The sequence below is a fragment of the Myotis daubentonii genome, chromosome 1 (genome assembly GCF_963259705.1).
Source record: "Myotis daubentonii chromosome 1, mMyoDau2.1, whole genome shotgun sequence".
Taxonomy (NCBI): domain Eukaryota; kingdom Metazoa; phylum Chordata; class Mammalia; order Chiroptera; family Vespertilionidae; genus Myotis; species Myotis daubentonii.
Window position 1 is genome coordinate 59,635,786 of NC_081840.1, and position 13,676 is coordinate 59,649,461.

Sequence of the window (13,676 nt, forward strand, 5' to 3'; positions counted from 1 at the left end):
TTAAAAATTTTACTTTTTTAATGAAAACTTCTTGCTTGATCTATTTCTTTCCTAAAGTAATTTTATAGTTACAGAAAAATAAATGAGGACAAACTTACTTACTTTTGGTTTCCTTTATAGGTATTGTAATCAGGTTCTTTGTAAAGAGATTGATGAATGTGTGACTCTTCTTCTTCAAGAGCTTGTCAGTTTCCAGGAACGCATCTATCAAAAAGATCCTGTAAGAGCAAAAGCGAGGAGACGGCTGGTTATGGGTCTGAGGGAGGTTACCAAACATATGAAGTTAAACAAGATCAAGTGTGTTATAATTTCTCCAAACTGTGAAAAAATCCAGTCAAAAGGTATGAACATTTTACTTTTGAAGTATTTTGATATTTATTTAATATAATTGTAGGATGTACAGTGAATTTTAAAGTGGAAGTCATATGACTTAGCAGAGGTTAGTTATAAAGCATATATTGAATGTGAGGAAAGAAAATATCTTTCAGTACCTAAAATTAAGTAATAAAATTGAGATTGGATTGTAAAGGAAATCCCCATCTAGGGAGTAGTAGTGAAGGCTTTACTTTGGGCGAACTAAGTGTGCCCTCTGTTATAATCAGAATGGGGACTAGTAAGAGTACATTTCTTTTTTTTTTTTTTAAATATATTTTATTGATTTTTGACAGAGAGGAAGGGAGAGAGATAGAGAGTCAGAAACATCGATGAGAGAGAAACATCGACCAGCCGCCTCCTGCACATCCCCCACCGGGGACGTGCCCGCAACCCAGGTACATGCCCTTGACCGGAATTGAACCTGGGACCTTTCAGTCCACAGGCCGACGCTCTATCCACTGAGCCAAACCAGTTTCGGCAAGAGTACATTTCTTTACCACTGCAAATATACTCTACTTTTTTACCTTTTTACCTTACCTTTCATTGATGGCCCTTTTGTCTTGCTTATGATGGAGATTTGCCCCTTAGAAACCAGCAGTTAATACAGAGGTTCTTGGGTGAGCCGGCAGACAAGTATTCTGTACTATGTCATGTACCCTTATTTGTACTTTTTTCATGAAGTAGCCACTTTGGGTGATTGGAGTAAACAGATGCATCAAGTAGCAGTATCAGGGATATTCTGCATAGGGGACAAATTCCAATAAAAACAGTAACACATAATATTATATGTGATAGGTTGCTATTTGAGCTAAGGGATTAAATAAAAGAATCAACCACTATTAACAATTTTAGTTAATTTCTTTTAAACAAATGTTTATTGTATTGAAATTTGACTCCTGATATGCTGATTCCTGTGGGTACTAGGGAATTTGGAATTTAATTGGGGAGAAAGAAAATATGTACATATATCCATAAATAGTACAAATTCAAATAGGGAGAATGTGTGGAATAGCATAAGTGCGACAGGCTTCATAGAGTTCTTTGCTGTTGTGTTTTATGCTTTAATGTTGGGTGCGAGAATAGCTATTTCTAAAATAATTAATTAATCTAAAACCTCTGGATGTGTTGACTTTCTCAGGTGGCCTGGATGAGGCTCTCTATAATGTCATAGCCATGGCACGGGAACAGGAAATTCCTTTTGTGTTTGCCCTTGGAAGAAAAGCTCTGGGACGCTGTGTGAACAAGCTAGTTCCTGTTAGTGTAGTGGGAATCTTCAACTACTTTGGTGCTGAGGTAAGACTCTGGAAGACACACCCTCTTTCACTCGGCCTGCCCAGTTGACACATGCCAATGTTATGTTTAAGCATTTGGAGAAGTGAGATGATAACTCTCCAAGAAAGAGTGGAACATTCTTGAGTATTACATTTCCTTTTTTAGTGTTGAAACCCTTACATAAGTTAATCCTACAGCATTTTTTGAAAAGATTTTTAGCTATTTCTGCCGCAGTGTTTTTTTCTTCTGGGTTCAACTATGTAATACTTGATCATTTATTTAACTGCTGGGTAAAGATTATCCAATATTATACTATGTAAAATAATTTTCTTCAATATATATGTTGGGTGTATTTTGTGCTGCTACTCAGAGTAGAGAGAAAAGAATCCTTTAATTGGAGAGGATGTTACTTTAGAAAAAGAAATTTCTAAACCGGTTGTCAGAATAATTCTTATCTCTGATACCTTCATATCTTCCTCTCAAAGTCAGCTAATACAAAGCTTAACCCATCAGAGCTGATAACATAAAGTCTATTTAGAGTAATGCTTATTAATATACAATGTTTTAAGAATGATTCTAAAGTATTTTGCGACAGCACCGATGGACCGTTTTCCCTCTTCCTGACTATCTATATATTTAAATGTCTATCCTTTCCTATCCAGTCACCATGTTTGCATACCTCCATTCACCCATTCATTCTGTTTCCCTCCTGTCACCTGTCTACCCACCTGCTCTCTGATTATATAATTAGTATTGATGCTCCCACAGTAGCCCTTGCTTTTCTCAGTTACAGATATCACACTGCCTTGCTCTAGTTGATGTGTTTCCCCCCTTAACTGTGAATTCCTTGAGGGCAGGCTTCTTATCTAGGTATCCCTGGCACCTTTCACATTACCTGAGCATGAGTAGGCAATAAATGCTTGTTTAAAAATTGTGTGGTAAAGTATATCTGCCTGCTATGTTAAGTGATATGTGGACATTTAGGTAATAAATGGAAAAGAAGGGTCATATATAAAGCCACCTGATAAAAACATACTGGGATCAAGGTCAGGAAAACTTTACATGTTTATTTCTAATTATATTGGTGTATTACTGAATTACATATATTAGGTTATTTGTATGGTTTTATATTACAAAATGCTTGCCAGTTTTGTTTGTACATTGGTTCATTTGCTATCAGCTGTTTTGAGGTAGGTGACTTATTGTTTAAACCAAGACAACTTTAATATGGAGATAAAGGAAATATTGATATATTATCCGGTGTATCCATTCATAGTAATGTAGCACACTGAAGTTATTCTTACCATCTGATAAAACTAACCTTTGAATTAAGCTTCATGTCCTTACACTGACATTCAAGGCCTTTATTCCCTGATAGCTTTTCTCTTTAATTTTATTTTCTTTTATTCCCAACAGTGTTTATGTTTTATTTATATTTAAAACCAGTGTTAATCTCAAAATCACATATCCATGTGCCTATTTTCTTTTTGGTGGCTTCACTTAAATGCATGATTTGTTAAACATTGCAAACAAATATTTATGAAGTCTGTTACATGTAACACATGTAGGGGCTGTTTTTAGTAATACATCCTCCCTCCTTTTATAGAATAAATAAACCCTGAATATATTTTTCATATTATTAGTAATTAGCACCCACCCTCTTAAAAAATCAATATAGCCCTCTCCGGTTTTGCTTAGTGGATAGAGCATTAGCCTGTAGACTGAAGGGTCCTGGGTTCAATTCTGGTCATGGGCGCATGCCCAGGTTACAGGCTCGATCCCCAGTAGGGGACATGCAGGAGGCAGCCGATCAATGATTCTCTCTCATCATTGATGTTTCTATCTCTCCCTCTCCCTTCTTCTCTGAAATCAATAAAAATTTTGTTTAAAAAAATTTCTTTAAAAACCCCAAACAAAAAACAAAACAAGTAAGTACAAAAAACACTTCCCATGATCTGGTCTGTTCTTGTCTTAAAAAAAAAAAAAATCAACACAGCAACAGCATTTATTGTACCTGCTACTTTAAACAGTTTAAACATCAGCTGGGTGAAGCATGCTACTTATGTTTATCTTTCACACGTTTAATTTTCAAAGATATATTATTTCATAACAATATGATGCTTTTGCTATGCTTTCTTTCATTTTGTTATGGTTTATACTTAAACTAGGGGCCCGGTGCACGAAATTCGTGCACTGGGTGTGTGTGTGGGGGGGAGTGTCCCTCAGCCCAGCCTGCCCCCTCTCACATACTGAGAGCCCTCAGGCGTTGACCCCCATCACCCTCCAATCGCAGGATCGGCCCCTTGCCCAGGCCTGACGCCTCTGACAGAGGCGTCAGGCCTGGGCAGGGGACCCTCATTTCCCCCCATCACTGGTTCTGCCCCCAGCCCAGGCCTGATGCCTCGGCCAGAGGCGTAGACCCCCATCACCCTCCGATCGCCTGATCGGCCCCTTGCCCAGGCCTGACGCCTCCGCCAGAGGTGTCAGGCTTGGACAGGGGACCCCCATCTCCCCCCGACCACTGGCTCTAGCCCCCGTCCAGGCCTGAGGCCTCTGGCCCAGGAATCATGCCTGGGCAGGGGACCCCCATCTCCCTCTGATCGCTTGCTCCACCCCCCGCCCAAGCCTGACGCCTCTGACCCAGGCTTCAGGCCTGGGCAAGGGGACCATCATATCCCCCCAATCCCCGGCTCCGCCCCCCACCCAGGCCTGATGCCTCGGCCAGAGGAGTTGACCCTCATCACCCTCCGATCACCAATCACCGGATCGGCCCCTTGACCAGGCCTGAGGCCTCTGGCAGAGGTGTCAGGCCTGGGCAGGGGACCCCCAGCTCCCCGCGGTTGCAGGCTCCACCCCTGCTCAGGCCTAACATCTCTGGCCTAGGCATCCCGCCTGGGCAGCGGGGACCCGCAGCTGTAGTGGCCCCGCGATCGTGGGCTTCGCTTTAGGCCCAGGCAAGGGACCCCTAGTTCCCGGGACTGCCAGCTTCGACCGTGCCCAGCTCCCATCGCTGGCTCCACCCCTACTTCCTGCTATCACTGGCCAGGGCGGCAAAGGCACCTGATTCTCCGATCATGGCTGGGGGGCAGGGCAAAGGCGGCCCCAGGGCCGCCTTTGCCCTGCCCCCCAGCTCTTAGCTCCTCCCTGGGTTTCTGATCACTGTCAGTGGCAGGGGGCTTCTTCCTGCTTTCCCTTTCGCCTCCCTGCATTGTGCCTACATATGCAAATTAACCGCCATCTTGTTGGCAGTTAACTGCCAATCTTAGTTGGCAGTTAATTTGCATATAGCCCTGATTAGCCAATGAAAAGGGTATCGTCATACGCCAATTACCATTTTTCTCTTTTATTAGATAGGATGATAATAACTTAGGAAAAAATTTTGCTGTGTGGGGGGGTGTCTTGTGATACTAAATCAAGACATTAAACAGAGTAGAAACTTATTGAATTATGATGTAAGAACTACTAAAAGTAATTGTCTTTCTGGTAGCTGTGGAAACTTCATTTTTCTTTTGGACATTATTGGACTTCATGATTATTGAAGTACAACTTTAATGCTTATGTTAGTTCTGCCATTTTTTTTAAACAGGAGCATGCTCTGTCACCTACTGTTTCACTCTAATTATTAATTCCATTCATGTTCTTTCCTGTTTCACTGACAGGAGAACTTCTGGTTATTTAGCTCCACATTCTACTTTCAGGATATATATATATATCTTAGAGTAAGAGAGAAACATTGATCAGTTGCTTCCTATACATACCCTAACTCACAACCTGGGTATGTGCCCTGACCAAGAATTGAACACACCACCTTTTGGTATACAGGACAACACTCCAACCAACTGAGCTGCTCTGGCAAGGGCTATTCCTTGCACTTTTCTTTTTCTTTTTTTTTTTTTTAAATGGTTTCTTTCTTTTTTTTTTTTAAATATGCATATGCCTTGATGGGAATCGAACAGTGACCTTCTGGTTCACAGGTTGACGCTCAACCACTGAGCCGGCTGGGCCATTTCTTGTACTTTTCTATGTATCTTTATTCATTACTAGAGGCCCGGTGCACAAAAATTTGTGCACTCGGTGGGGGGTGGGGGGGTTCCTCAGCCTGGCCTGTGCCCTCTCACAGTCTGGGACCCCTTGGGGGATGACCACCTGCTGGCTTAGGCCCACTCCCCAGTGGACCGGGCCTAAGCTGGCAGTCAGACATCCCTCTGGCAGCCTGGGAGCCCTCGGGGGATGTCCACTTGTCAGCGGAGAGCAGGCCTAAGCTGCAGTCGGACATCCTTAGCGCTGCTGAGGAGGCGGGAGAGACTCCCACCGCCACCGCTGTACTGGCAGCCGTCAGCTGGGCTTGTGACTGAGCAGAGCTCCCCCTGTGGGAGTGCACTGACCACCAGGGGGCAGCTCTTGCATTGAGCGTCTGCCCCCTGGTGGTCAGTGTGTGTCATAGTGACCAGTCATTCCCAGTCATTCTGCTGTTAGGGTCAATTTGCATATATAATACCCTTTTACTATATAGGATAGAGGCCTGGTGCCTGGGTGGGGGCCAGCTGGTTTGCCCTGAAGGGTGTCCCAGATCAGGGTGGGGGTCCCCACTGGGGTGCCTGGCCAGCCTGGATGAGGGGCTGAGGGCCGTTTGCAGGCTGGCCACACCCCTTCAGGGTAGGGGGTCCTGCTGGGGTGCCTTGCCAGTCTGGGTGAGGGGCTGAGGGCTGTTTGCAGGCTGGCCACGGCCCCCAGCCACCCAAGCTCCCAGTGGAGGCTGGCTGTAAGCAGTATCTGGGATTTATTTGTCTTCTATAATTGAAACTTTGTTGCCTTGAGCGGAGGCCACAGCCAGCCAGGGCAGGCGGGAAGCTTGGCTTCCTCCATCGCCGGGGCAACCAAGCCTCCTGCTTGCTCCAGCTCCATGGCTGCTGGCCGCCATCTTGGTTGGGCTAATTTGCATATAGTCGCTCTGATTGGCTGGTGGGCATGGCTTGGGGCATAGTGGAGGTGCAGTCAATTTGCATGTTTCTTTTTTATTAGATTAGATTTTACCTGCATGAGTAAGAACGCACTCTCTCCATCTCTCAAAATTTTACCTAGGCATATTTTTCAAGGCTTATATCACACATCATTACTTCGTGAATTTTTCACTGATGCCCAACAGTTAGATTTGATATTTTCTCCAAAGGCCAGAACACTTCGTACATGTTAAGGCAGTTATAATATTTTGCCTTGAATCATAGCTGTCTTCTGTTTTCTCCTTCTAGCCACATGGAAGGTTTCTTGAGAGCAGAGTAGTGTTCCAGTGGTCTTTGTACCCACTATAATGCCAGGTGCTAAAGCGTGCAGCTGTTGATTGATAAACTCTACAAGAACTTTTAATATATCACATGTAGTGACTAGTATTGAATCAGGAAATTTCCTCAGTCTTGTGACAATTAAATAAACAATATATGTAAGTTACAAAGTGTTTTTTAAGGTCCTCTGGTTGGCATACTGATTGAAAGTGGATCTGACTTTGAAACAGTGGAGATTTATTGTTAGTAATAGGAATAGAAAGTATAACAAAAAAAATGGACTAGTCAAAATCTCTTTCTTTTTAGAGCCTATTTAATAAGTTAGTAGAACTCACTGAGGAAGCCAGGAAAGCCTATAAGGATATGGTTGCAGCAATGGAGCAAGAGCAGGCGGAGGAAGCCTTAAAGAACGTGAAGAAGGTGCCACACCACATGGGGCATTCCCGGAATCCCTCAGCAGCAAGCGCCATTTCCTTCTGCAGTGTTATTTCTGAGCCCATCTCTGAAGTAAATGAAAAGGAATATGGTAAGTTGTTGCATATCATTAAAAATGACTTAAAATTTTTTTAAATTTATCCTTTGTTGTTGAAAGTATTGCAGATGTCTCCTCACCCCCCCCCCCCCCCAATTGACCTCCTCTACCCCACACCCCCTCCACCCACCTTCCCTCTGAGATTCCTCAGTCCATGCTTCTGTGTCTCTGGATCTATTTTGTTCATCACTTTATTTTGTTCATTCCACATATGAGTGAGATCATGTGATACTTATCTTTCTCTGACTAGCTTAACATGACTTAAATTTTGAAATTATTTTTTGATTAAGATAATTGGAAAATGATTTTCCATGCTGTCTTTGTTTTTATCTTCATGATTATTCAAATTTTGCTTAAAATTTTGGCTTAAAAAGATCACAGTAAACACAGCCATTAAAAACTAGGAGACTGCCCTGCTGGTGTGGTGGAGTGTCATACTATGAACCAGGAGGTCACAGTTCAAATCCCAGTCAGGGCACCTGCCCGAGTTGTGGGCTCAGTCCCCATTAGGAGGCATGCAGGCGGCAGCTAATCAATGATTCTTTCTGATTATTGATGTTTCTATCTCTCTCCCTCTTCTTTCCTCTCTGAAATCAATAAAAATAAATTTAAAAATTTGGAGACAATTTGGGGCTGATGCTTTCCGTGAGACCCTGAAATTTAGTCATTTTCCATAGTCTTAAAAAAGAAAATTACTAAAAGGATTTTAAAAGCAAAATGCACCTTACTTGTGACCTGTAACTTAGTAAATTCTGGGATGTGTTATTCTATTACTTTATGCTCATTTATTAAAATGTTATATTTACTAAGTAAACAAGAGACCGGAATACTAACTATTCAGTCTAATGTTATAAAACCTAGCCAAATGGCATTTGTTTTGAGTTAAATCTTATTGCAGTCAAAAAGATATAGAGACTAAAAAACATTTATGTGTGATGTTTAAAGTCATATTATTTACTGTACTCTACATCTTAGTAGTTTCCTTGCCTTTGGACTGTAATACTCAGTTCTATCACATTTTGAACACTTAAATTTTCTACTTTCTTGATCTAGTTTCTGACTTTTTTCACCTATCCTTTTTTTTAAAATAGTATAGCCATCTCCTTCAACTTGTCTTTTTGTCACTTCTCTTTTCTCTTTCTAATCTGTTTATCTGAAAATTTACCAAATAGGCGGTTGCCACCTAAAATTTAACAAGTAGGAAACTGAGTGGTTTTCTTCTTTTCTTCTCGCACTTTTTCCTGGTCTCTCTGTTATTATAGTTAAATGTTTGGAATACTTTTGACAGCATTGCAGACCGAAGACAATATATCAAGATTGTGGGCCTTTAGGAAACTTTTGGTCAAGGATGGTTGGTACTGGTATAGAGGTAGATATATTTCTTTGGCTGGAGTGATATTAATCCTCCTATCTAATAAAAGAGAAACATGGTAATTAGCGTATGACCGCTACCCTTCCCATTGGCTAATCAGGGCAATATGCAAATTAACTGCCAGCCAAGATGGTGGCCGGCAGCCAGGCAGCTGGAAGCGAACATGAGGCTTCTTGCTTCAGTGACAGAGGACTCCAACGTTTCCCGCCTGCTGCTGCCGGCCTCTGAGCTGCAACTATGTTACAAATATAGAAGCTAAACAAAACCCTAGAAACCTGCTTTAGTCCCGGGCTTCAGCCAGCAGGATCACAACATTGTTTCAAATACAGAAGGTAAACAAAGGCCAGAAACCTGCTTTCAGTAGCGGAGGCCTAAGAGCTGGAGCCAAGCCTGAGAGCTAAAGCTGGCTTAGAATAAAAAAAAAAAAAGAAAGAAAAAAAGGAGCGGTTGGGAGCTTCAGTCACCTGCCAGCCTGAAAACAGCGCTCAGCCCCTCACCCAGACTGGCCAGGCACCCCAGTGGGGACCCCCACCCTGATCCAGGACACCCTTCAGGGCAAACCAGCCAGCCCCCACCCGTGCACCAGGCCTCTAACCTATATAGTAAAAGGGTAATATGCCTCCCAGCACCAGGATCAGAGGAGCCGCGAGGCCTCCTGGCACCAGGATCAGCGTGACGGGGCAGCCCCCAAACCCCCTGATCACCCTGTGGCTCTGTGTGTGAATGGGGGCAGGGCCACAACCTCCCTATCCGCCCTGCTCTGTGTGTGACAGGCTGCGGCGCCCCAACCCCCCCCCCCCACACACACACATGCCCTGTTCCGTGTGTGACGGGGTAGAGCCATAACCTCCCCATCGGCCCTGCCCTGAGTGTGACAGTGGCGGCTCCCCAACCCCCTGATCCACCCTGCTCTGTGTGTGACAGGGGGCGGTGCCCCAACTCCCCTATCGGCCCTACTCTGTGAGTGACGGGGAGGGCGGGGGAGCTCCCCAACCCCCTGATCGACCCTGCTCTGTGCGTGACAGGGTACGGAGTCCCAACCCCCTGATTGGCCCTGCTTTGTGCGTGACAGGGGATGGCGCCGCAACCTCCCCATCGACCCTGCCTTGAGTGTGACAGGGGGCGGTGCTCCAACCCCCCAATTGGCCCTACCCTGAGCGTGACTGAGGGTGGCATCACAACCTCCCAATCCGCCCTGCTCTGTGCATGACAGGGGGTGGTGCCCCAACTCCCCAATCAGCCCTGCTCTGAGCGTGACCAGGGGCTGCACCTAGGGATTGGGCCTGCCCTCTGCCACCCGGGAGCAGGCCTAAGCCAGCAGGTCGTTATCTCCCGAGGGGTCCCAGACTGCGAGAGGGCACAGGCTGGGCTGAGGGACCCCCCCTCCCCCCCAAGTGCACAAATTTTTGTGCACCAGGCCTCTAGTTAAAAATAAAGAAGATAAATGCCAACAGTTAAAATGAGGTCACTATATAGTCATACGCCAGATCTCAAAGGCAAACTGCAAGATAAATTTATAAAGCTGTTAGTCTGGGCAAACAACAGTAATCTTCATTTGGGTGCATAATTTAAGGTGGAAACTTTGGCTTTTTTACTCTCTGCCTGGGGGATTTAGGCACAATTGATTGATTTCTAGGCCTTAGAGATTTATTTTCAGTAAAATGAGGAGGGTTTTATCTGATCATCTATAAAATTCCATTCCAAGTGAAATTCTGTGAACTAATGGTTGAATCCCAAGAATAGATTTAGAGCCTTACCCCTTTGTACGCCATAGACATCTATAGTGCTTTAAAATCATTTTTTGTGAGAATTTTCAACTGAAAATATTCAAGAACACCCAAATTGTGAGTAATATATTTATTTTTATAATATTCACTGCAAATTGATTTTTTAAATTAAATTCAAAATATTGTGGCATGTGGGGATGGTTTCTGTTTTGGACACATAGCAGTTAACTGGTTAAAGTTAAGTGAAAGTAATCATAACAACTTTGAGAGCAAAGCATAAAGTATTCTCTGTTTCGGAAGCATCAGCAACAAACACAAAACCCACTAATGTGGCCAAAGAAGTTAGGATATTTGATTATTTCACAGTGTCATCACTGTCCTAGCTCTTCCCCTCCTTCTGCTCTTTCATTCTCAGTCTGTGGCTTCCTCTTATGCTTATCATCTCTTGTTTAAAAATAGCTGCTGTGGCTCTAGGCGTCATAGCTGTCTGTAGTCAAAAGCAGGAGGTTCAGTCAGTGTGCTCCTTTTATCAGGGAAGAAAGATTTTCAGAAGACTTCCCCTTTTGTTTTATTTGGCTAGAGCTGATCATGTGATTACTTTTAGCTGCATGAAAGGGAGACTTGGGCAAGAGAATATTTGGCAAAGGGGAATGGGATAACTGATGGTATAAAAACTATTTTAATTCATCCCCTGGGAATGGGTTCAAGTACATCTCAAATTTAGTTCTGTTAACCAGAATGGCTAATGACTGTTGGGTAGAAAACAGAATCTTCCATGTTATCCTGGTGCAATATTTCTAAAACGTTTTCTTTTGATTTCCATGGTTTAAAGTAAAAACAAATATGGGAAAGGATACTAATCACTGGGTAGAATAGAAAGGCTTCTGTGATAGTCCAGTCTTAGTGTCCTTTGTGCACACCTTATTTTCCTTGCTTATGTTTTTCTTCCACCTGAGCTGAGTGTCAATTCTATCATGCTTGCATGAAACAAATAGTTTCAGACATAAATCCCAACTAAGATGTAAGTTTTTTGAGAATGGGGACTTAGTACATAATGGGCAGTTGATATATAACTCACTTACTGAATTCTCACTATATGCTAGGCATTTTGTCAGCACTTTCCATTCATTAAGGTATTTTTTTTTATTATTGCTTAAAGTATTACAAGCATTAAGGTATTTAATCCTCTGAACAACCCTGTGAGATAAGAAATACTGTCCTAGAATTTTTTATTTTTATTTTATTTTTAAGAGAAAGGAAGGGAAAGTATATATATAGAGAAACAGAAATATCAAGGTGAAAGAAACATCAATCCGCTGCCTCCTGCATACACTCTGACCAGGGATCGAACCCAAAACCTGGGTATGTGCCCTGACTAGGTATTGGACCTGCCACCTTTTGGTGTAGAACAATGCTCCAACCAACGGAGCCACACTGGCTAGGGCTGCATTGCATTTTATAGATGAGGAAGCTAAGACAAAGAGAGGTAAATAACTTGTTAAAGTAAGTCTTGCTCTGGAACCTGTACTATTAGCCACTGTGATGTATGTGTCCTGCCTGTTGAATGAATTCTCAGTAGGACCAAACAGTAAGTGTTCAGCAAGCAGTTATGAGAGAGGACAACCTCAATGTCTAGTCCATCCCTCCTGAGTTTCTTGCTCATCCTCTGCCACCACCTCTTCCTCTGTAGGCTCTTGAATTCATTTGTTTGTTCCTCTACTATAAAAATCTGTATCAGACAGCTTCCTTGTGTGTGCTGACTAAAGGGATAAATACACACACTTTATCCTCTGACAAACCCACTAGTGACTTGAAAGTATTTAAAAAGATAATTTCACAAAGAACCAGTAAACAGAAACAGAAAAGCATAGAAGGGGTTAAAAGGCAAAGAAGAGCTTTATTGAATAAGTTCTGCTAAAATAAACAGTTTTTAAGCAGGGTAAAGTTGGGTCAGTACTATTTCCAGGTTTGTTGGGATCTTTGATCCTTCCTTTAACTTGCTTCTTCAAAAGGGCATGCCTGCCTCTTCTGTTCTGGCTTTAGATTGCCTGCATTCAGCACTCCTTCGCTCCCCCACCACCGTCCTCCAATCAGATCTCTTCTGGCAGCACTTTTACACCTGCTGTGTTCCCCCTGTTGTGTTCATGTGTTTGTATGCTCATCAGTTATTGATCAACCTTCACCTATTACTTTAAAGTGGGAGAGAGCCGAGGGAGGCCCTGTGGATATGTGATCTCAATATCTCTTTGATCATTGTGACAAGACACTTGATGGCTAATTGCAGAGTTCCTTGTCTCTGCTTCCAGATCTATCTCCCTTTGCTTTTCAAAGGTGGCTTTCAGCTCACCTACTTAGTAGGTGAATGCCCAAGACTAAGTCTTCAGAGAGGTCAGCTCTGCTCCATCTCCTGACCTCTTTCCTTTCTCCTATTCCTTGACTCATTGTCATGGGGGAGATAGGACTTTTCCAAGACCCCAAGTGAATTCTTGTAGTACTTTTGAAGGAGAAAAAAATTGTTGGAAGGAAATGTAAATATGCAATTGAAGTTTTAAAAAATGTTATGCCTTGCCCTGGCCGGTTTGGCTCACTGGATAGAGCATCGCCTGGGGACTGAAGAGTCCGGTCAAGGCCAGACGGCTTCACAGGGGAGTTTTACCAAACATTCAAGGAAGAACTAAAACCTATCCTCCTCAGACTACTACAAAAAATTCAAGAGGAAGGAACACTTCCAAGCTCATTCTATGAAGCCAGCATCACCCTAATACCAAAACCAGGTAAAGACAACACAATGAAAGAGAATTACAGGCCAATATCCCTCATGAACATAGATGCCAAAATCCTCAACAAAATCTTAGCAAATCGGATCCAGCAGTACATCAGAAAGATCATACACCATGACCAAGTAGGATTTATCCCAGGGATGCAAGGATGGTACAATATCCGCAAATCAATAAACGTGATACATCACATAAACAAATTGAAAGAAAAAAACCACATGGTCATATCAATTGATGCAGAAAAAGCATTTGACAAAATTCAACACCCATTTTTGATAAAAACTCTCAGCAAGGTGGGAGTAGAAGGATCATACCTCAACATAATAAAAGCCATATATGACA

At 43.0% G+C, this 13,676-nt stretch overlaps 1 protein-coding gene across 6 annotated transcripts in view; it reads left to right on the forward strand.

The window, feature by feature from the left end:
- SECISBP2L (SECIS binding protein 2 like) overlaps positions 1-13,676 on the forward strand; it is a 71,809-nt gene that overhangs the window by 48,232 nt on the left and 9,901 nt on the right. For all 6 annotated transcript variants that reach the window (XM_059702042.1, XM_059702055.1, XM_059702074.1 and 3 more), the window contains 3 exons: positions 121-341; positions 1,514-1,668; positions 7,233-7,452. In XM_059702042.1, the coding sequence (XP_059558025.1) occupies positions 121-341; positions 1,514-1,668; positions 7,233-7,452 (596 nt within the window). The remainder of the gene's footprint in view (positions 1-120; positions 342-1,513; positions 1,669-7,232; positions 7,453-13,676) is intronic.